This window comes from Cydia fagiglandana, chromosome 10 (assembly GCF_963556715.1).
Source record: "Cydia fagiglandana chromosome 10, ilCydFagi1.1, whole genome shotgun sequence".
In the NCBI taxonomy this organism is placed as follows: Eukaryota; Metazoa; Arthropoda; class Insecta; order Lepidoptera; family Tortricidae; genus Cydia; species Cydia fagiglandana.
In genome coordinates, this window is record NC_085941.1 from 19,276,330 (window position 1) to 19,299,844 (window position 23,515).

Sequence of the window (23,515 nt, forward strand, 5' to 3'; positions counted from 1 at the left end):
TGATGTTTATAAATTTGATAATGATTTGACATCGTGCATCTTGCTCGCACCAATATCTTTTAAACCTCGAAATTGAGATAAAAAAATCAGGTCAGACTCGCCCACCGAGGGTTCCGTACGTTTTAGTATTTGTTGTTATAGCGACAACAGAAATACATCATCTGAGAAATTTTTAACTGTCTAGCTATCATGGTTCATGATATACAGCCTGGTGACAGACAGACAGACAGACGGACAATGGTGTCTTAGTATGTAATAGGGTCCCGTAGGGTACCCTTTGGGTACGGTACGGACCCTAATCTCGTAGAATATAGCTACGGGCTGTAAAAACACATAGTTATTATTATATCGATAAGTGCGAGCGAGTTGCACTAAGGGCCACTTGCACCATTCACTAACCCGGGGTTAACCAGTTAAGCCTGGAGTTACCATGGTTACCAGTATAATTTGACACTGGGTTAACGGTTTAACCGGTTAACCGCAGGTTAGTGGGATGGGTTATTCCCACTCGTTACCACCAAGTTCTTACCAGTGGTAACTACTGGGAATTTTTTTCCCATCTTTTACCACTGGTAACTACTGGGAAAAAATATTTCCACTCACCAACTCCATTCGCAACACCAACTCGCCTTGGCGGTAACTACTGGAAATTTTTACTGGTAACTGGTAACTACTTAACTACAATGAGAGTCTTCTATTTTAGTTTTTACACTTATACCGGTAAAACTGTTTTAATATTTTTGATCACATTTAAAGCAGTTTTCTGAATCACTAACTGACACATGACACATCATTATTACATTTATACTATACTATTTATACTGTTTTTATTAGTATTGAATTCTAACAATATTTTGGTGGTAACTAGTGGGAATTTTTTTCCAATAGTTACCACTAGTAAAAGGTGGGAAAAAAATTCCCAGTAGTTACCACTGGTAAGAACTTGGTGGTAACTAGTGGGAATAACCCAGTGGGATGGTGCAAGTGGCGCTAAAAGTAAAACCGGGAAATCAATATCAGACCAAAATCAGGTTTTTAAATTCGAATGTCTCCTGTTCTGTTCACTAATATCCCCTTTATGGATGTAGAGCTTGTTACAGATAGTTAGAAAAGTGACCCGGGGAAGTTATTATAGAATTATGTAATAATATCTTTCTGAGCATGATCTTAAGTGTAGTTTATTTATTTATTTAGAAATTTAATTCAGGCAACAAGGCCCATATTACAAATACCTTACAGACTAACATACATATGTATTTTATAAACTTAAAACTAAACACTATTTAGACGATAAAACGGCGTGGCTCCGTTGCATCGGCTGCTCTTGTGTCGGATTCGGCAGTTTGCCCTGGAACCTCCGAAACACGACACCTTTCGGCCAGAAGTCGGCGCACTCGATGGTCTCCTGCAGCGGTCGCGGCACGCGCACCACAAAAGAGTTGAAGTGCACGTAGTGGCGCGATCGAAGCTGGAACACCCTCAGCGTGTAGCCGGTCTTCTGGTGTACATATTCCACCACTTCAGCAGCCGTGGCGGTATAATGCAGGCGCGATACGTACAGCGCCTTACTCGGTGTAGCAATCCGCAAGCCAGAATTAGCCGGTTCGGCGGTACCACACTGAGTCTTACAAGGCGCCGTGCGCGCCTTCTTCTTTCTCGATACCAGTGTGAAATCCTCCTCATCCACACTGGCAACAGGGAGCTTCTCCTTGGGAGCCGCTCGATCTTCAGTACCCTTAACGAGCTTCTTTGAAACTGAGAGTATTGTATTATCATGATAATCTAGAAATTCATCTAGCGTTTTCAGTGCGACATCTGTTCGCTACGGGCACACTATACCTGCCTGTTATGCAGTCGTGGTTGCCGCTCCCATATTGGCTTATACAGCCATGAAAAACGTTGTCGCCCTGCCTGGCACTGTTTGTATAGTGTATAGTCTGCAATAGACTGAAAGGCTGATGATGAATCCAGAAATAAGCAATTTATATAAATGATGGTAAATGGAATTCAGTGTTTGCCAGTGTGTTTACGCTTTAGAATATTTAAATTACTTTGTCAAAAAATTAGCAAATATAAGGGACGCTTTTCATCTGTAGATATTTATACGTAGCTTATAAATACTCGTAAAATTATGATGGTAAGAAACTCAGTTCAACATGAACCCTGAAAACACTACACTCCTTTTTTGGGCAGTCGTGTAGTAATAAAATATGGGCCCGATTCGGATTTTGAAATAGATATCTTTTAGATATATTTTAGACATCACCAAGATACGATGACTTAGAGATCCAATTCACATCTAATAGATATCTTACTCTATCTAACGTAAAAGTGACATGGGTTGCCCGAATTGCGCTGCAAAAGAGAACTAGTTGATATCTAAACTATAACGTATCTAGAATGGATCTAGTACGTGTCGTCTCTTGTGAATATCTTGAAGTTCGAATACGGCAGTATGTCTCAATATGGGTATGGATTCCATGTATGGATGCAAATTGATAAAGATCTTTGTAGAACTAAACTTCCATGGCCACTTTTCGTAAAGTGCCAAAAGCGATAGAAACTTCTGGGTCCGTCCCTTTAAGTGCGCTACGTGAGAGTACCTTGGAAAAATAAGATAACATAAGATAGGTAAATAATTGTGAGAGCTATTCGGGTTTGTTTTCTGGAGGGTAATTGAAGTCTCACGTAATGGTTGCTTTTAGTACGAGTAGAGTTAGACTAAGAAAAGTCTGTAACGATTATTATAGCACACGCAGTGTAAGTATTATTTTAAACGTCACACTTCTAGGAAATTATAACGTTTAAATAACACAGGGTGTTTCACTTTTGTATGGAGAAAAAAAGTTTAATATTTTTCCTGACTTCGCTCACCAATGGAGTCTCCCTACCCTAAAAACCATCTATTTAAATGTTCAAAAGAATTGAATAACGTTTAGAGGTTGCAAGAGTGAGAACATCGGTGGTTGCATACATTGCGTGAAAATGAACTATGTTCTAAAATGACAAAATATGTGACGTTCCACGGCAAAAGGTACCTTACGCTTCCGGCTTACGTCGCATAGCGCCGCAATAATATTGGCGTTAATAATTGCGTAAGCGCCATCCGCCATAAGGTACGTCACAAATAATGAACTGATACTAAAATCGAAAGAAAAAACTAAATTTTGTGTATGAAACACGATAAAAGCACTCTTCCTTTGGAAACAGGTGGAAAAACTGAAAATTCTTAACTAGAACATTTATCGAGTAACCAAAATCCAAGTTTACCTACTACTAATTTTAATTCGGTTCGGTACCGTAAAATGGGGTGAGTTGGGTGAAATGTGACTTTCAAACCTCGATAAAATTTTATTTTTACATGTGAAAACTGAATGGAGTAGGTATATAATAAGTGGTTCGGACTTTGTATTTTATTTTGGGTAGTTCCATTTCATAACTTTGATGATAAAGAGGAAAACCCACCTCACCCCGTAGTGCCTCGTATTTGGGGTGAGAGGGTTTTTCATACAAAGGTGATTTTGGAAGATTGTTGGATCGATTTTTTTTTATTATGCGTATTACTATAGCCTCATTTTAAATTGGAATACATTATTTTTGTAGCAGTAGCCTTAAAATCCCTTCTCAACCCCCTCTCAAACCTTCTCTCCCCATTCATAACCAAACTTTCCCCGCGAAACCTACTCACCCCGTTTTACGGTATCACCTTACTCTCCGCCTTGATGGTAGCCGCTTAAACCATTCTCTACCCTCCGCTGTAGAGTCGTGGGTTATTTGAAAAATCTTTGTTGTTGTTGTGCAACTTCTAAATGTTGACCGGTTTTAATATTTTTTAACGTATAAATTTTTATTATCAGTTAGAACAAGAATTCGAGCAAAGTCAGATGAAAATCGAAAATTCGAAAAAATTAAACACCCTGTCTTACACTGCGTATGCTATCAAAATCGCTGCAGACTTTTCTTGGTCTAACTCTAGGTAAGCGATTACTAGTGGCTCCGTGAGCTGTACACGAGATTAGCTTAAGAGCCAACAGGAGTGGTCATTTCTCCATACAAACGTACTCCTCGTTTTCCTCCGTGGTTTTTGAAGCTAGAGCAATGTTTTATTCAACACAGATTAATATTGTCAATATCTGTGTCGGACCGTTTTGTTTTTTTTGATATTTTTGTTTTTTAAGGCGCTAGAGCCCTTTAAAAATGGCCAAAATGGCCTAATTGACTATGCCGCAATGAGAGGCGTGGCATTCAAAACTGATATCAATTAGCCAAAAAAGCAAAACGGTCCGACACAGATAATTTTATAATCATTTAGATTTCCAAATTTGGTTACGATTGGTTAAGTTTTGGAGGAGGAAACAGAGGAGTACGAAACCTCGATTTTTGAGATTTTTACGCAGGATTTTTCGTTTTGTCCTTATCGCACTACTTTTAGGTGCCGCTTCCGTTAGCGAGACGGGTATATTTACCTAAAATATTTAAAACTCAGCTCCTGTTTCGGCTTAAAACTGAATAAATATATGGCACCGCTATTTAGAAAAACGGGTCCACTTGGCAACTAATCACGAGAATTGGCGTACCATCTGACCTTCTAACCCAGAGGGGAAACTAGGAATTTTTGGGATTAATAATCCTTTAATATTTCTTTATAGTACCTAATTTCAAATTTTTCTCGACCCTGAAAATACTGAAAATGTATTATAATTAGGTATCATTAAAAGCTTCGCGCGTGGCAAAATATTAGCTGAAGGATCTTTTCGATACATCAGCGATAGGGCACGACAGACGCCCTTGAAGGGAAGGCTGTTGTTAGGTAACTTATTGAAGAAATCTTCATAATTTTTGGAAGATGTTTTGTTTTTGGTAAGTGTTGTTGGTTGTCTTGTTCTGAATCGCTTTTTATTGCTCTTGCTAGGTGTCTATACATAAACGTCTTGGAATGATGAATATCAAGACAGAACTATTAAGAGTAATGAATCGAATTACTTATTAATAATGAAAGTGGACGTATGTCTTATACAACTTATATACTTTATAAGTATTAGTGCTTTGAACCCAAGAAATTTACTTCCTTCCCTATGTCAAAAGTGGAACTGGGTGAAACTGCAATGTCAAGTTTCAAAGAACGAGTGGAAATGGGAACTCTACAGTTTTGCCTCGTGGCTTACGAATAAACTTTAGCAACGTACTCGTGCAGGCAAAAGCTAGAAGTGGCCATCGATTTTAAGAAAAGGAACTTCTAATGGTAACATTCCATTTCTAACCGCAGCTGCACTACCGGTACTGAACGCGTCGCTGTCATTGTCAATTTCCATAGTAAAATGAACAGTATTGCAGCTGTCGTTGGAAATGGACAGTCACCTTAACACGCAATCCAAACTCTAACAATATTTCTTATGGTAGACTCCTGCAATGGACATGCAATTCCTTTCTCTCGAAAAAGAAATAATATTTTGCTGTCCTACTTAATTCCGTATTTATTAATTATAATTATAATATTATTTCATAACGTTACCTGTAAGTATCTACCCAGTGTAACTTCTGCGATACAAATATCGCAGAAGTTACACTTCCAGTTACAGTTAGATACTTACAGTTTTAGATAAAAAATACAAATATTGCAATATTGATGTTTGCGGGTATTGACATAAGTTGGGGCTGATGACCAGGATTTGCGCTGATGTGGATGGCAGGTTGATGAAATGACAAAGGCAGCAGGTTCTTCGAATGAACTACATTTAATTCGGGAATTTACATGATTTTTCACTTAATTAAATTTACATAAAAATGAGCAAAAGTGAAGTAAATTGAATAGTCTACGTGGTAGTTCGATGTAAGTTTTTTAGATAAAAATTACAAATAAAGAATGGTGAATTATTTTATTATTTCTCAGGCTGAAGAAGGCTTGGTGGTCCGGCTTCGGTTCGAAGCGGTACGACTGCCATGCGCCGGACAGGCTTTGAGAGCCCGCGACGGCGACTCTCTTGGGTCTCCGCTTCTGGCCTCTTGGGATGGACCCGACAGCTCTGCCTTGGTAAGATACTTGAATGTGTCCTGACATTCATACGACCCTTTAATTTTCTACGACTTACCCCCTTATTCATAAACGATTACTAAAGTTGACAAGCCGATAATAATCGTTTGTCCCTTTCCGACGTATTGGTATGATGGAAAAGGACAAACGATTATTATCGGCTTGTCAACTTTAGTAAACGTTTATGAATAAAGGGGGTTAGTGTTTTCCTTCACCGAAAAACATTAAGCAATAAGGCCCACTTGCACCATGCCACTAACCCGCGGGGTTAACCGGTTAAACCGTTAACCCAGTTTCAAATTGTACTGGTAACCGGTTAACCTCAGGATAGTGAATGGTACAAGTGGACCTAAGACTAATCTCCTAAACTCCTCATAGACAGACACTCCCTAAGAGACTTTATTATGGCATAAAGATGTATTCAGATAATTCTGACATGAGAGATGCTACCTGTTTGTTTTCTGACCAGCATCATGATAAAAGTGTCCAGACAGTTGCACAATGAGTCAACTTTATTGTAAGACCTGCAAAAGTCGAGTCTTTAAGACCAAGATCGGCCTGGCCAGCCACATTATAGCTCATAACAGGCGTAATCTAAAATTGCTGGGGTCGCCGTCATCGAAATCGATGAGGAGGACCATATATATATGCTTGCTTACACTACTCTTACATTTCCCAGGTTGGAGACGTGGAAACCACTACAGACAGCAGCGGAGCGATCGAGATCGCCGGCGGCGGGCATATACTAGTAGAACTGCGTTCAGGCGAGGCGAAGAATCAGGCGGATCAGAACTGTGCGGGAGGCTTTCTGGCACACGCTTCGCAGATCGGTTGGTGTTATTTGGTTCAGTATGGTGCTTAGTGTTAACCTCCGGTTGACGCCCTAGTTATGCTACTTATAGCCTCACTGGTATGGGGTAACAGCAGCAGAGTGTAGTAGGGCACATCCTCGTAGAACTTCGGCCGGGCGAAGCGAAGAATCAGGCGGATCAGAACTGCGCGGGAGGCTTTCTGGCGCACACATCGCAGATCGGTAGATGTTAGTTGGTGAATTAAGGATGACTCACGCTAGACAGGAGCAGGACCGTCATTTTCTATGACGGCTGATTTGTGATCATGTGGTGCTTTCCGTAGAAAACGAAGCGCTGGAAGCTCCGGCCCGGTCTAGGGTGAAACAACCTTTATGGTGTTCGGTAAAGTTAACCTCCGGTTGACACCCTAGTTATGTTCCTATAGCATGGAAATGAGCCAGTCACAAATGGCACAACACACACAAGTCATATAACTACGGTCTTCTCTTTCTTTGTGTTAATCTTATTTCTAAAACAACGCTAATCATTGTTTCATTTTTATATTTCTTATTAAATCATTTGCCAAGTATTCGAGATGAAATAAGAATTCAATTAGCGTCATATCCTCTTACCCTTTCGGTCCACCGCACTAAACGAAATCAGACCGGGCTTGTTACTCTCATTCTGTTTACCGGCCTTCACGGGCCGAATCAGTGTCCGATGGGCGGCCACTGTGAGTAATGTATCTGAAAAATACGAGATACACGCTATATTATATTAGGTATTTGTATTTGTCTGCGATTTCATCTGCGTCATAAAACTATCCTATGTCCTTCACCGGGCCTGAAACTATCCCCATAATAATTTTCATTTAAATCGGTTCAACGGTTTAAGCGTACTTTCGCATTTACGATTAGGTATAATATTAGTAGGAATATATGGAAGAAATTACAGTTCCCAATTTACAAAACTAAAATAAATCAGGAGCATAATCATATTAATATAACATATTTTTAAAATGTGTTTTTCAATTAAAAGACACATCAAGATTGTTTACCTAATTTCTAATGCTAAAAAAAACGAAGTATAGCTTTGAGTTAGCCTGACATCTACAGGTTTTCATCAGTATCTTCTAAAGCGTATAATAGTCAAAATTCTGTTCAAGCTGCCTTGACGCTGATGATGTTAGATTTTTTTGGTTTAAGAATAAAAACTAAGGTCAAAAATTATGTTATGTTGTGGAAAACAATACCCTCTACATAACGTGATAAAGTGTTAATTTCCCTCGCAGAACCGATCCGCAACGCATCAGCAGCCTGGGCGTCGATCGGCGTTGGTCCGGCGTGGCTCGGCGCCGGCGGCGGCGCCAGAGCGGCGGCGTTGGCATTAGCTGCTGCCGCCGCGTTGGCTGCATTAGGACTCGCGCTGCATTCAGCTAGACGGACCACGCCCTATCAAAGAGCGGCCGATAAAGAATCTCTTACTGATAGTGATGGTATGTTGGAATGCAGCGGATTGGCCCCATACAGGGCAAAACATTTATTTATGTATTTATTTATTTATTGATTAGTCAAATAAGTAACACAGCATTACAGTAAAACCAAGGCACTGTGAAACTACAAAATAAAACAACAACAATAAATAAAACATCTCGGATCCCCGAGAGACCTCCCCGAGGTCCTACTCAACATCAAAGGTTTGATAGGATTCCTCGAGGAGCTGCCGGCCTAGCCGAGGTTACAATCGCTATCGCTTCGACAACGAAAAGCATCATGTCTCTCTATCACTCTTCCGTATTAGTCTGACAGTGACAGTTGCGTTTCGATCGCTACGGAGCGTAAGCGATGTGCATCTTGGCTACGCGGCCAGGGCTGGCAAGACTAGTCCACCCCCTATCAAGCAAAATAATAGGCGCAAAACGTCGAGTTGCGGAAAATCGCCCCAACTACAATATAACAATGATAGCGATAGTAAGAATCATTATTTTTAATCATCGTCTTCAGCAGCCTTGCTGGGTGGGAGTTCAGGGACGATGGTTTTAGTTACAATGACTATATTTTAACATAACAAAATAGTGGGGTAAGACCTGATGGAACCTAAGAGCTTAATACGCGTACCTTTCTCGATTGCATTAAATCAGGAAGCTTTGTCATTCTTTAAATTGGCCCACTTTTCAAGGCTACTAAAGTTCATGGAGGAGATAATGACCAAATATACTCATAATTGTCCCAATAATGGGGATGCAACTTTATGTTGATGTGACAAATAAGGCATCGTCAAAGGGATTCCCAATATTTTACGATAAAGACAGATTTTTGAACTTGCCTGATCTGGTCTTTGTTGGCCGCGCGATTGACCACAAATACCGACCGGAAAGTTTTCTTTATGTTAAAATCCAAGCTGAAATTAACCAAAATAATTTCTCTCACAGCATGCTCAGCATCGCTGGAGCTCGGCGCCGCCACATCAGGCTCACGGAGTACCCTGCTTTCCGAAGTAGTCGGAGGCAGCGTTTCTCTACGGAGACTGCTGCCTTCAGGACGTACGCGGCATACCAGACTGAGAGACTCGGATAGGGCGTCGGAGAAAGAGCAAAGGTAAGCGTCTGTAACCTTTGTTTTTTGTGTGGATTCCAGGTGCCTTTAGATAATACCCTGCTATCCCAAGTGGTCGGAGGCAGCGTTTCTCTGCGAAGGCAGCTGCATTCAGGATGGACGAGGCATACCAGGAGAGAGTCGAATAGGGCATCGGAGAAAGAGTAAAGATACGCGTCTGTAACTTTTGTTTATTACGTGGATTCTAGGCCCCTTTAGATTATATTAGTACCCTGCTCGCCGAAGTTGTTAAAGGAAGCGTTTAGATTTTTTGAAACTAATTAACAAATATCCCCCAATTCAGCAATCAAACTAACAACCTCTCGTGTAACTGAGACGTGCGCTAACAAAGACACTTCAAACCCATTCGTAGATATTACAAGTCATAACAAGTGGCATACTAATTACTCAATGAATACAACCCTCCACTCAAGGGTTCATTATCTCATTTTGAAAGGGAACTCTGTTTTGTTTTCAATTCACTAAAAGCCAGAAACCCATTAAGACATAAAAGCAAACCCGATTTTTTTGAAAATCGGCCTTATTGTTTTAATAATAATGTTGATAACTTGATTATCACCTGTCACGATTTGTGACTAAATGCGTTTTAAAGACTTTAAGGTAAATTAAAAGTAGTTTTCGCATGAAAATGTTACTTCAGGATGTTTACTACCATTCAGGACTTGTAGACGAAATTGTAAACAAATGAGAAAATTGCGCGAAATTATGACTAATCACCTCATTTGAAGGAAGTAAGAGTCACTTAAAGTAAAAAGCCTGTTCTTCTTAGGTTAATTTAAGTCTTGATAAAATGGTATTAGGAATATTTTTTATTCCCATTTTTAGTTTTCAGCCAAGACTTTGAGAAATATCTGTTGCAGTTAAGGTAGATGCAATATTCTCTCAAGAGTCGATGTCAGAAAGGCCACGTAATAGCAATAATAGCCGGAATACCAGTTAGAATTTGGAATTTGTTCCGCAAGAATATGGAAAATATGGATCTGCTGTGTCACACTTTGAAACTATCATATAGGATATAAGTAATAGCAACAAACAACCAATATTGTCGTCATTATAGACCTTAGACTGTTCATTTATGAATTGTGTAAATATTTTTTAAATAAACAGTGTTCCATAACTCCCGAGACAGGACAGTAGCAGAAAAAGTTCATCATCGTCATCATATCAGCCGAAAGACGTCCACTGCTGGACATAGACCTCCCTGAGGGATCTCCACAACGACCGGTCTTGCGAAGCATCCATCGGCTCCCTGCGACCTTAAACAAATCGTTGGACCATCTTGTTGTGGGTCTTAAAACTGTGGGTTAGAAAAAGTTAATTAACCTAAATTCTATTATATTTAAAGGCTGGACGAAGACGAACCAACGGACACTGAAGATCAGGACAACGCCAGTGAAGGCAGCGCACACAGCGCTGCGAGCGACGCTACTATAACACCTGAGTCCGCTGCGAGCGCGCCCGCGGGACAAACTAGTGTTAGCGCCATGACGCACTCACCGTTGAAGAGGTCCCAGACTATGGCAAATGCACCACAGGTAACAAATTCTTCTTCTTTGCCGTATTCTTATAACTGAGGGACTGTGGACACTCTATCTCTTCACCAATGCTGTCCAAGCCACTCGATCTCAGACCTTTAATTGTTCTTTAAATATGTAATGTGGCCTCCTATCTATGACCACATTAAGGTCAGAAACTATTCTGACGTTGTTCTATCCACCGACTGTACCAACACGTGGTGTGGGTGGTAGGTTTATTAAATTTCTTTGAAAATTACCCTAAAAATTATACTATTTTTAATCTTAGGTCACATCTCCGCCTCTGCCTTCGACGAGCGAGACAGCAACAGAAGACATAAGCACAAGCGTCACCAGTGTGAGCGAGAGAGACTCTTGTAGCGAAAAGGACAAGGATAGCTTGTTAGACAGAAGTGCAAGCAGAGCATCTTCTTCGTCCGCTGCTACTCTGACAAACGTAAGTAAGATTAATATTCCTAGCATTAATACGGCATTCACATTCACACCACAGTTCCCTTAAGTCTCCAGGGACCATGGAAGCCTAGAGCCTATGGTTAGCCTAGCTCCAGGGTCCAGCAACCTCATCCCAAGAATGGGCACAGGTGCTAGTTATCACAAAAATGATCGCCTGATTCCCCAACACAGAATAAAAACTACGCTTCATTGGAATTTCTGGATTTAAGCATCGCTTAAAGTATCCTTCCAACAAAGACTTTTCACACCTTCCTTCACACACCTACATTTTTAGGTAGGCTCCGCTTTGCTTACAAAAATTGTGTAACCTTCTCTCTTACCATCATGATTTTTTACTTACACATCATCACGTGCCAAAGCCTGGACCTTTTTGTCTTTTGGATCATTTCATCTGATTAACGTCTCGAACAACATTTCTTAGTCAGCTTCCACACACCTTTATGTCTTTTGGTCTCCAGGGTTGGTACTCGCCTGCGCTGAGTGGGGTGTCCGCGGCTCGGATCCGCGACAACCCGAAACACAACAAGGAGAGCTGCAACCGTCGGCTGCTACGGTCTGACCTCAGTCTCACCTCGCACCCTGAGATGGAGATAGATTATTATGACTATGAGGTTAACAATGCAGGTGAGAAATATCTGCAAAGTGTTCATGAAAACAACGATCACAATATTCTAGCCTTGGTCTTCTCGAGCGTTGTATACAAATGGTGTTATACCATGTCATAAGGGCAAGACATTGAACATATACGTGTCGTTTGTGAATGAATATAGACATGAGAATAATCTTCGCTGTAGCTCTTCTGCCGATAACCAGTTTTGCTATGGAGAGAATCTTCATAATTCTGGTCTTATGCAATTAACAGATTCTAATAGCATTGGAATAAACGATGCTTATATGTTTTTTTATTTGCAGGTTCAGTTCCTGGCTCGTACCTAGGAATGGATCCTGCTTTCTTGGTCTGGATACCTCCTATAGAAGAAGGAGACATCATCAAAGAAATCGACGAAAGCAAGATACCTATTTATGAGGTTAATATTTTAATCTATACGTTTCCTTTTGACCATTAGTAAAACAATACTTTTTAAGAATCAGAATTATCGAGCGATATATATTTTTTGTTTTAGGAAATTCTTCCCAAAGAACTCCATCCAGATCCTGGCAGCAACACAGAATCCCCTGAGGATCGTCCTTCTTGCAGCACCCTCAAGAGGACCGAGCGAGAGAAACCCGACAACAGATCCATCAAGTCCAACGACTCCGTCAAATCCCGCAGAATCCATGACAGGACCAACATCATCCATCCTCTCAACTTCAGCATCACAGACTTACAAAACTCCCCAAGACTCCCGAAAAGAAGCAGAAAGAAGAAAGATGACGCGATTCAAATGAAAGAACTCACTTTAACAAGATCTCTAGTTAAAGTACACAGGAGAGATAAATCAGACAATGATAATACGTTAAAGAGAGTTAACGATACTGTGAGAGAAACCAAAGATTATGACACTTTGAAAGCAAACACAGATCTCGATGATATAAAGTTTGCAGATGATACTGATTCGTCTAACGAAATCAAATTTGCCGATGATTCACCAGATAGTAATAGATTAGTTGATAAATTCAATGTTAAAGCTTAAGTCGATTGTTGAGGTTTAAAGAAACTTAAGTTTAAAACCCCGTAGACAATCATTACCGTCATTGATATCTATGTAGAATTTTAGTTTCCCTTAGATTCAAATGCCCGTTTAACTTAAGGACCAATATGTAAATAGATCAGACATGACATATTTATAATATTCTCTCATATCATCAAATCAAAATTAAATGTAGTGCGATATATATTTTTCAAAGATTCCATATGTGTAGTTCACTAATGTAATAGATGTAGAAAATAATTAGTGGGGATAATAGTTTACTATTTTCAGAACATATTATAAATTGTCCAATCAAGACAATCGATCCATTCAAATCGAATCGAAATTCGGTCCATTCAAGTCCTGATGCGTTTAACAAAATGTCATTTTAATATATTTTTGAGTCGATTATCTAGGATTCTAGGCTGTATAAATATTGATTGCTTCTTTAGCGAGTTGTTTATCTTCTAGTTCCTCCACAAAGCTAATATCCCCACTTCTAGAATCACTTAGCATTTTATAATCGACAACTTCATTAAGATGATAAGATGTAGGCTTATATATAATGTCACTGTTTCACCCGTCATTATCATTAATATCATTGCAATTGCTAGTCATTAGATTTAAACACGCTAAGATTTGTGTGGTATCAGGTTTAAAACTAAAATGAGTATTTCTGCCAAAGAATGAATCTAGTTTAACGAAATCATCATTGTTGTGAAAATGGTTTTCTAAAATAAAGTTGGTAAATACTAGCTTACAGCAGAGCTGGAGTGGAGTGTTAGGTTCGGCAACGCGCATGTAACACCTCTCGAGTTGCAGACGTCCATAGGCTACGTTGACTGCTTACCACCAGGCGGGCCGTATGCTTGATTTCCACCGATGTAGTATAAAAAACCGGACAAGTGCGAGTCGGACTCGCCCACCGAGGGTTCCGTACTTTTTAGTATTTGTTGTTATAGCGGCAACAGAAATACATCATCTGTGAAAATTTCAACTGTCTAGTTCAAATTTCAACTCTATCACGGTTCATGAGATACAGCCTGGTGACAGACGGACGGACGGACGGACGGACAGCGGAGTAGACATGCGCGAAACAGTGGTTCGAAAAGTGATGCTATATCACACTCACTCATCATCACCATCACTTTTCCGAACACGTAATGGTACACTGAGATATCACATCACTCATCACTCGAAACATGACCCGACCGTGAAACAGCGCTCGGGCGCGCGCGAGATGGCCACATTACAGCTATCTCTTACATTGCACAGCGCATCTACAGCACTCTAGTGATTCTAGGGCGTTTCGGATCCGTATCGGCGATCGATCTATTTATTACGCGTTGCGTTTTGTCACCTTTATGTGAAAGATTTTTTGTTAGTTCTTATAAATTATAAAATAATGTAATTATGTAATATGTATGTAAGTTTCGGAGGTAGATAATTGCCTATGGAGCTTCCCGATATGGCGAGTATTCTATAACAATGCGTACATTTTGCTCGCTTTGGTTCTGTCTCCGTAAAGTGGTTCGTTTATAGCCATTTTTTTTAATAGGTCAATCAAGTTAAAGTCACCAATAGTCCGTAAAAAAGAGATTACTCACCAGCACTAATACATTATCAGAATATTGCCCTAACGAAACTATTATTTACACCTTTCACAATTTAATTTAAATATATTTGCAATTTAGTTCACTCAGTCTTTATAAACAACTCGAATTTCTACAATCGGTCTCGATATGCACTAATTCACAATTAAATTAAAGGATAAACAAGTATTAACTCGTACTTTGTTTGCCGCGAACCGCGAAAGTCAAGCAAACTATCAAACATTTCACAACAATAATAATAAGCGGTTTTCTTTTCGTCAAAATCAAAATCGCAAATAAATTACTCCATTTGACCGTGTCCTTCTTGTATTATAAGAAAAACATTTTAAGCTCTACGCAGACGCATTAGAGTTTTAAATCAATTGCAGAAAATCATATTCGTAAAAATATTAGTGAGTGACAACTTAAACCGCGGCGATCGGCCGAGCGAACCTATCCGAATGGTTCCGAAGATAGCCGAAAGCATCGCAGAGCGAGAGCGAGCGAGCACTGAGTGCGAGTGCGAGCGAGATAACAAAGCAATGATGGCATGGCATGGCAAACAAACATGACACTATCACAAGTGACATTACACATTACGCGCTCCGTGCGTAGACTTGAACTGACCGTTCATGTCGGCGAGTCAATGTATTTGGAATTGAATCCATTTCGCGCGCTTCGGACGGTCGTTGGCGCTCGCGCGCTCGGTGCGGCTCGCGTGATGCGTGATGTTTGAAGTACTGGTTGATTTCGCGGAGAGATACGTAATGGCATATTACGTGTTCGAGAGATATCTCATTTGTGATATTACGAGCATTACTTACACATGTCTACAGCGGAGTCTTAGTAATAGGGTCCCATTTTACCCTTTGGGTACGGAACCCCAAAAACGCTTTTACTATGAACTTTTATGAACTACATATTTCACGCTGTAAATAACTATTTGAATGTTTGTATCATTAACAATCTCGCAATATTTATTTATTTTACTTAAATTGTATAGAAGACTGAGGATTTTGGGCAGTGCAATATTGAATTGCGTTCTTAAATTACATTTTTATTTATTTTTAATGATCGTCAATAAAATATTTGTGGCAAAAACGTCGTGATCTTTTTAAATCTAGTCATATTGTGTCAAATTGAAGCCATTTTATGATTTTGTTACTATTTAATATTGATTATTTTGTACCGCGTTTATTAGTTTAATTAAATATTAAGTAGAAAGTTTAAGGGGTAATGTTATTTTATTGTAAAACTGTTAGCATTACCTTTAGCGTAAGTGGAGGAGAGTTGTTTAAAATTTAATTCTGTTCCTTTTTTGAGAATAAACAGTTTTTATTTTGTATTTGGAATTGTTGTTTTACTTATATCCTTTCGAATTATAATTGTCTACCAATTAAATTCGTAATATTAAAACTTAATTTGTTTCCTTTTCTGATTAGGTAATTGTTTGTACAATAGTAATATACCTAAGTAGGTATGTATATAGTAGTGTAATAGTAATAGCATTATAAAATTTACCGAAAGCCATCCTATTTCTATATTCGATGTCAATACATATCAAAATTGCAAAAAGTCCACAAAAGGTACAGTCATTTTGACTTCTGTTCAACAGAACAGAAGCATCACATCACATAACAATGTGATGTTAATTATTTCTTTAATTGTCTCATTTCCGTAATCTTAATACTAAATATTAATTTGCAAATCTATGCTTTGATATAAGGAAGGGTAGACCGATAAATGCAGGCGCTTTCGGTGTATGAAATATTATATTTATAGCTACTCACATGTTATTACCTAATCACTCCCTCATAACCTCAGCACGCAGAGAATGCGAGTGGCTCATAAAATACGAATAGCGAGCTGACACAGCCGGCCAGGAATTTAATCTAGGCGGGCAACTATCAACCAATCAACCTGCACCGATATCCAATATGGCATGCAAGTAATAGACGAAAACTGCGAACATTTTTGGGTTTAAGTGGAGTAGGAAGATAAACTATTTGAGCTATTTCAAATATTTTTAGTCCGGTCAGCTACTAGAGTTAGATTATTAAGTCTGCAACGATTCTGATAGCACACGCAGTGCAAGTGTTATTTTAATCGTCAAAATGTAAGGGTAGATCAAATAAGCAAAAATATTAAGCCCTAACTAGGTGACCTAATCTAAAATCTCCCACGTAGGACAGTGGACACCAGACAGAGTTACCAACACAATTAAGTGTGGCCAGCATTGAAATCGCTTTCTAGTTCGACCACAGACCCCTTTACTATTAGACGAAGCATATCAGACCACTACCTTTTGACATAGATTCGTCATAGAGATGCATTAATTTATATTATAGCATATGTTGTTATTTATTGTAATACATTTAGCCAGAGCTTCATTTTGCAGCATTCTAGGCACTTGAAAATTTAAAAGGGGACTTAGTATGAAATAACTCCACTTACCAAATTTTCGTGAAGAGGGGTTATGAAAAATGAAATTGATCCCACTACACATTGGACACTCACAAGGATCAAGTCAACCACTGTCAGACAATTTGTAATGACAATTTTTTGATCCCATAGACCAGTATTTAGTATTTAGTCCATGGATTTCAAAACCCAGATCATTTAATTTTAAGATTTAATCAACTCTCAGTCTAGTCTTTCCACCCTGGCGGGTGCTGCCTCTGTGTGTGTCCCATGACACGGATAAGTCTGTCCTCACGTAAAATAGGTCCTAGTCATCAAGTTCCCTAAACCTTTCGAATTATAATTACCTGTACTACCTGTAGTAGTGTGGGCCGATTTGTATTTTTTGTAGTATTTTTTATTCAGATTATAATAAAATTTTACTCTGCCGATATGTGGTGGCTTTTATTACTGTAAGTGATCTACGACACAAACACAGCTCCAGGTGAATTAAGGAAGTTCATCAGACTTAGTCATCCAGTATTTTACAGGGTGAGCTAAATAGCCCTCGCGAGACTTAGACTAACTTTGTAGTGCCGTGTGAAGTAAATTAGGTGTGTTCTAAACTTTAGTTGGTCAGTAAAGCGAGTAAGATTTTTAAGATAGTAGTAGTTTTTAAGGTAGTAGTTTAAGATTTTTGAGGAATCTAGACAGGCACCAACAAAGTAAATTTTAGCAAAGTAACATAGACAAATATAACGTCGGGTGACAAGCAAAAGTCACTAAGTAGGTACCACCACAAGTTCATAGCCATAGTGAACCATATTAGTACTAAAAGAAGGTCGATTCTTGTTTAATTTTTTTTTACTAATGACTGTGACTTTTGCTTTTCACCTGACGATAATATAGTGTGTGTACGTAAAAACTAGCCAAGACAAAGTCTGAACCTTAATTACATCCCAAGCGAACTAGAACTTAGCTCTCAATTCTTTTTCGCAATTGCCCGCACAAGAACGCATATTCTTAATACCTACTGAACTTGGCTCTCATTTCACATTTATGTTTTTGATGGGATTAAGAAGTAGGTATCTTTAAATAACCCGAGGCGGCTATGGCCCCAGGAGAGATGAAAAAAAAAATTTGGTCACGGATTTTCAGTTGATTAAAAAGAGAAGACACAAGAAAAAAAAACCGGGCAAGTGCGAGTCGAACTCGCGCACGAAGGGTTCCGTACCATAAAGCAAAAAAAACGGAAAAAAATGCAAAAAGAAAACGGTCACCCATCCAAGTACTGACCACGCCCGACGTTGCTTAACTTTGGTCAAAAATCACGTTTGCTGTATGGCAGCCCCACTTAAATCTTTATTTTATTTGTTGTTATAGCGGCAACAGAAACACATCATCTGTGAAAATTTCAACTGTCTAGCTATCACGGTTCGCGAGATACAGCCTGGTGACAGACAGACGGACAGACGGACGGACGGACGGACAGAGAAGTCTTAGTAATAGGGTCCCGTTTTACCCTTTGGGTACGGAACCCTAAAAAAACTTAGTCACTGATTTTCAGTTGATTAAAAAGAGAAGGCACTAGAAAAAAAAAAGGAAATTAAAGCTACTAAGCGTATATTAAATAGTACAAACGGCAACACTCTCAACTGCCCATTGGTGGACCTTATGCCTTTTGTAATAAGGTTTACGAACTGTCAGTTAAGTTAACAGTGTGGGCGATGATACAAACAACTCTTTATTCAGAATATTCATACATATTTAACGAAACTATTATTCAAAAACTATGCGAATAGCTTAAATTACCCAACGGTTCTGTTCAGCTCCCTAGGGCCTAACTTTAGTAACTTTGACCTAACTTTGGACTCGTGTGGTCACCTCACTATTGTTATACAAACGTCGCATGTAACTACGGGAATAGTATGAAGATACGACGTTTTAACATTAAAATATAGATTTTGTTACAAACGTCGTATATGACTATAGGAGTTGTATGCAGATATGACCTTTTCATATTAAATGAGAGTAGAATGGAAGTAAAGTTTTCGTTAGCCATTTAAGTTAGTTACTGAGCTGAGGGTGGGTCCCCTAACATTACGGCTGTCAGGAATGTCAGGATTTATACTATAGTCCGTTTTTTTTTAGCATTAGAAAGAACTTGCAAGAAGGTAAACGATCTTGACATGTCTTTTAATTGAAAAACGCTTTATAAAATTCAAAAACTATTACTTATGAAAGCAGAAGAATATAAATGATCGTATTACATTGTTACATATTTGCAGTAACTTATTTTTAAAATGTGTGTGTTCAATTAAAAGACACATCAAGATTGTTTACCTAAATTCTAATGCTAAAAAAAACGAACTATAGTTGAGATCCATTTTTCAATTTAAAAAAAAATGCAGTTTATTCAAACAGCTGCCATGATCATGCCGCCATCATAATTTTACCATTTGGTGGAATCAACCATTTTCCTAGCAAATCCAGTTTAGGTGAAATCTGGAAAAGTGCCCATGTGCCCCCGCAGCTCCAATACATCAAACGTGACAAGTTGACACGTCATACATCAGAGGCTCGTCCGCTAACGTCTACGGGAATTTGTGGGTTAACGTTTGGGTCATAATGAATACAGACTGTATTATGTTAAATTCTTATAAATTCTTATAGTAAGTAAGCAGTAAGCACAGGCCTGTCTCACTCCGCGATTTCGTCGCTTTGCTACAGGTAGCTAAAAGTACATCCGTTCGAGCCCAATTTAGGGGTTTGCCATAAGCCGCGCGTGGCGCTGTCGCCACCTAGCGACCATATCTGTCCTGATCGTAACAGACGCGTTTTGTTAGAGAGTGAGTCTTCTGTACCTAGTATGTACCTATTTATTCTGTGGCAGTAGATACAAAAAGATAAACATACGATATACCTACATTTAAATATTCTTCATTGCACGGAACAGAATTGCGGAAAGCAGTGGGGTGGTAGTACCAAATTGGCACTGACATAAACGCTATTTAGAACGTAACATATACCGGGTGTGGCCTGTAATATGAGCAAAAAATTAAGCTGTAGGCTGTACTCCTCACACTGACCAACATTTGTTTAGCACCTTTAAAAAATAATTTGTGGTTTGATTTTCAATACACTTTAAAGATTATTCTAAGACGCAATGTATTGCGAATTTTGTTATGTTTAAAGCGTGACAAGCAACGTCAATCACAATGATATGGCGTGGCGATGGCGTCCATTGAAGATAATATTTATTTTGTATGAAAAATAGGGAGTCTAAATACTTCATAATTTTTAAAACTTGTTGATCAAAAGTGTCACCGTTTGAGGAGTACAATCTGTGTTAATTATTTGCTCGTGTTACAGGCCACACCCGGTGTATCGGATATTAGTGCGAGCGAGATATAAAGAAAAGAATGAAGTAAAATTTTATCGAAAGCCCACACTGGGGCATGTATCCAGATTTTACTTTATTACAACAATGTTTTCAGTCAACTAAAACGACTCCATTTTCTAGAAAACGCTCAAACCCATCAACCATTAAAATCATCTACCGACGTTCTCAGTGGAGCGTTTTATAAAGCGTAAATAGTACTAAAATAAAATAAAAACTTTTTCCAAAAAATAGAAAACCGACTTCAAAAAGGATGAAATAAAATATTATTCATTTTAAGTCTATGCGTTACCAACTGATATGTTTGAAGTCGGTGCCAAGCCAACTTTGGAAGCATACCATGATTTTGGTGCGAATCGATAAGGATGTACGTTGGTTTGCCTTACACGACGACAATTAACGTACTTTCTGTAGGTACAGTTGACGTTAAAAATATGTTTACACTTTTCGTCTTATTACAAAGGAGTAAGGTGCAAAAGTGTAACCATATCTTTGACGTCGAATGTACCTAAGAACACACCTCAGAACACACGATCAAACCTTCTTAGCACAGTCCGTACCATGTTAGTCGGCACGCAAGCGTGAGATTGGGACTGAAGTTATTTCCCGTCCCTTATTCAGAGAACTACGTTTCATAATATAAAACAATTCAAGGAATTTACTTTCTTGCCAAATGTCACCTGAAGCGGTTCAGTTGTATAGCCATGAAAAGGTGACAAAGAGGCAGACAGAATTACTTACACATTTATAATAGTTATTAATACAGTTCTAATGGGATTTATAGTCATAAGGCTGATTATATTTGACGGGTATTGTTACTACTTGGCTTGGCACCGACTTCAAACATATCAGTTGGTAACGCATAGACTTAAAATGGATAATATTTTATATCATCCTTTTTGAAGTCGGTTTTCTTTTTTTTGTAAAAAGTTTTTATTTTTCCATTTTTAGTTTTAACGCATTGTTAAGAGCGCGACGCATGAATGAAAAACAACATCATGATTAACACTAAATTCGTGTATCTACTTTAATAAATATGTAATCAGGAATTTTCTCGAGTCCGTCTGGGAAATTACAATTCCTGTCACTACACTAAATCCATCCTCCGCCCCGCCACTGACCCAATCTCTCAACCCCCCCGATCACTCTACCTCACAGCGTATCAACTCCTGATCCATGTACCCCTCGGCCCTGAACCAGCAGCCCTACAACCACCATTACCCGACCCCTTTATCCCCGACCCCTTAACTCCTAACCCTAACCCCCGATCAGTAGCCTTACCAGCTTTCCAAGAGTTTGACATTGATTTATTCGCTAGCGTGTGTGTAACTTACTTTCTTTGCATCTCGCTCGTATTGGCATATTAGTGCGAGCCAGATGCATAAAAAGTTAGTTACGAAGACGTTAGCGTCGCTAACTTAGCGAATATGTCAATGTCAAACTCGTGGTACGGCTACACTTGCACTACATCAAATTGGCGGTGTTCGGAAGCAAATGCTTGAGTTACTTTAGAAAACACCGAAATCACTTTACACGTGCCTTTAAAAACTGAGGAGTTCCCTCAGTTCCTCATGGATTCCATCATCAGACCAGAACCAAAAATAATACGAAAACACCTAGGAGGCAACTCCTTCCAAACAAAAAAAGAATTACTCAATTCGGATCACAGGTGCCGGAGTAATCGCTGAACATACTACATTTAAAAAATCATCATCATTATAATCAAAACAATCATCATCATCAGGTCTACTTCATCAAAGTGGTGGTTTTCGGGAGAAAATACTCGAGTTGCTTAAGAAAACACTCAAATCACCATGCATGTGCCTTTAAAAATTGAGGAGTTCCCTCAATTCCTCATGGATCCCATCATCAGAACAGAACCAAATTAAAATCGGACCAACTCGGAGGTAGTTCCTTTCAAACAAAAAAAGAATTACTCAAATCGGACTACGGATGTCGAAGTAATCGGTGAACGTACTACATTTAAAAAATCATCATCATTATCATCAAAACAATCATCATCATCAGGTCTACTTCATCAAAGTGGTGGTTTTCGGGAGAAAATGCTCGAGTTGCTTAAGAAAACACTCAAATCACCATGCATGTGCCTTTAAAAATTGAGGAGTTCCCTCAATTCCTCATGGATCCCATCATCAGAACAGAACCAAATTAAAATGGGACCAACTCGGAGGTAGCTCCTTTCGATCAAAAAAAGAATTACTCAAATCGGACTACGGATGTCGGAGTAATCGGTGAACGTACATAGAAAAAAAAAATAGCCACAACCGAATACAGAACCTCCTCCTTCTATGAAATGGAAGTCGGATAATGACTTTACGCCATAGGGCACTCTCTAGCGGCGGTTTTGGGTGATCCGACATTCGATATCGTATCGGACAGTGTGAAAACGTCTACAAGTGGACCCATAAACCTGATTAAACCCCTTAATAGACACACTCCCGATTGGACCCGATGTCCGGACCGAATTGACCTAATTCTGTCCGAAAAAACTTAAAGTGAATGCTTTTGCCAATTACAGTGATATGTCGCTAGAAGTGACTTAAATGTACGACATTACAGTCAACTGTAAAAATATGGATGTGCAAATCATCTCAAAAATGATATCCCATACTTATAAATCTTATGTCAGTGAATTGAACTTATGGGACATATTTTTGAGTAAGTTGTCTACACCCACAGTTTTTGAAACGTCAAACAAAACCGCACTTTCAACCAAAAAAATAATTTTCCAAATCGGTTCATGAATTACGGATTGCTAGAGTCAGACCACCCTAAGTTGGCAGCGTTTTTGATAGCCTAGACGCAAGTGAGTAAACGTCATAATTTGATTTAATTAGATTGAATTAGATTTGTCATAGAAGTTTGACGTTTAAAATAGCACTTGTACCGCCTGGGCTATCACTATCAAAATCGCTGCCACTTTAGCTTGATCTGATTCTTAAGGTAACATACAAAAACAAATGTGGTCGAATTGATAACCTCTTTTTTGAAAAAAAAAAGTGTGTGCATGTCATTTTGAACACCTCTACCGCTTAACTGCTTTTGT

The 23,515-nt window shown here is 38.9% G+C and overlaps 1 protein-coding gene and 1 long non-coding RNA gene across 2 annotated transcripts in view; both read left to right on the top strand.

Annotated features, from left to right (window-relative positions):
* LOC134668017 (uncharacterized) overlaps window positions 1-16,000 on the top strand; it is a 153,373-nt gene extending 137,373 nt beyond the window's left edge. Inside the window, exon 2 of the long non-coding RNA XR_010098710.1 lies at window positions 15,485-16,000. This is a non-coding gene — a long non-coding RNA (uncharacterized LOC134668017). The remainder of the gene's footprint in view (window positions 1-15,484) is intronic.
* Window positions 1-16,000, top strand: part of LOC134668013 (uncharacterized) — a 127,297-nt gene extending 111,297 nt beyond the window's left edge. Inside the window, exons 9-18 of the mRNA XM_063525454.1 lie at window positions 5,891-6,031; window positions 6,711-6,861; window positions 8,114-8,317; window positions 9,254-9,419; window positions 10,783-10,972; window positions 11,241-11,408; window positions 11,884-12,049; window positions 12,338-12,453; window positions 12,550-14,155; window positions 15,490-16,000. Coding sequence (XP_063381524.1) covers window positions 5,891-6,031; window positions 6,711-6,861; window positions 8,114-8,317; window positions 9,254-9,419; window positions 10,783-10,972; window positions 11,241-11,408; window positions 11,884-12,049; window positions 12,338-12,453; window positions 12,550-13,059 — 1,812 coding nt within the window. The 3' untranslated portion in view covers window positions 13,060-14,155; window positions 15,490-16,000. The remainder of the gene's footprint in view (window positions 1-5,890; window positions 6,032-6,710; window positions 6,862-8,113; window positions 8,318-9,253; window positions 9,420-10,782; window positions 10,973-11,240; window positions 11,409-11,883; window positions 12,050-12,337; window positions 12,454-12,549; window positions 14,156-15,489) is intronic.
* Window positions 16,001-23,515: the final 7,515 nt, after the last annotated feature.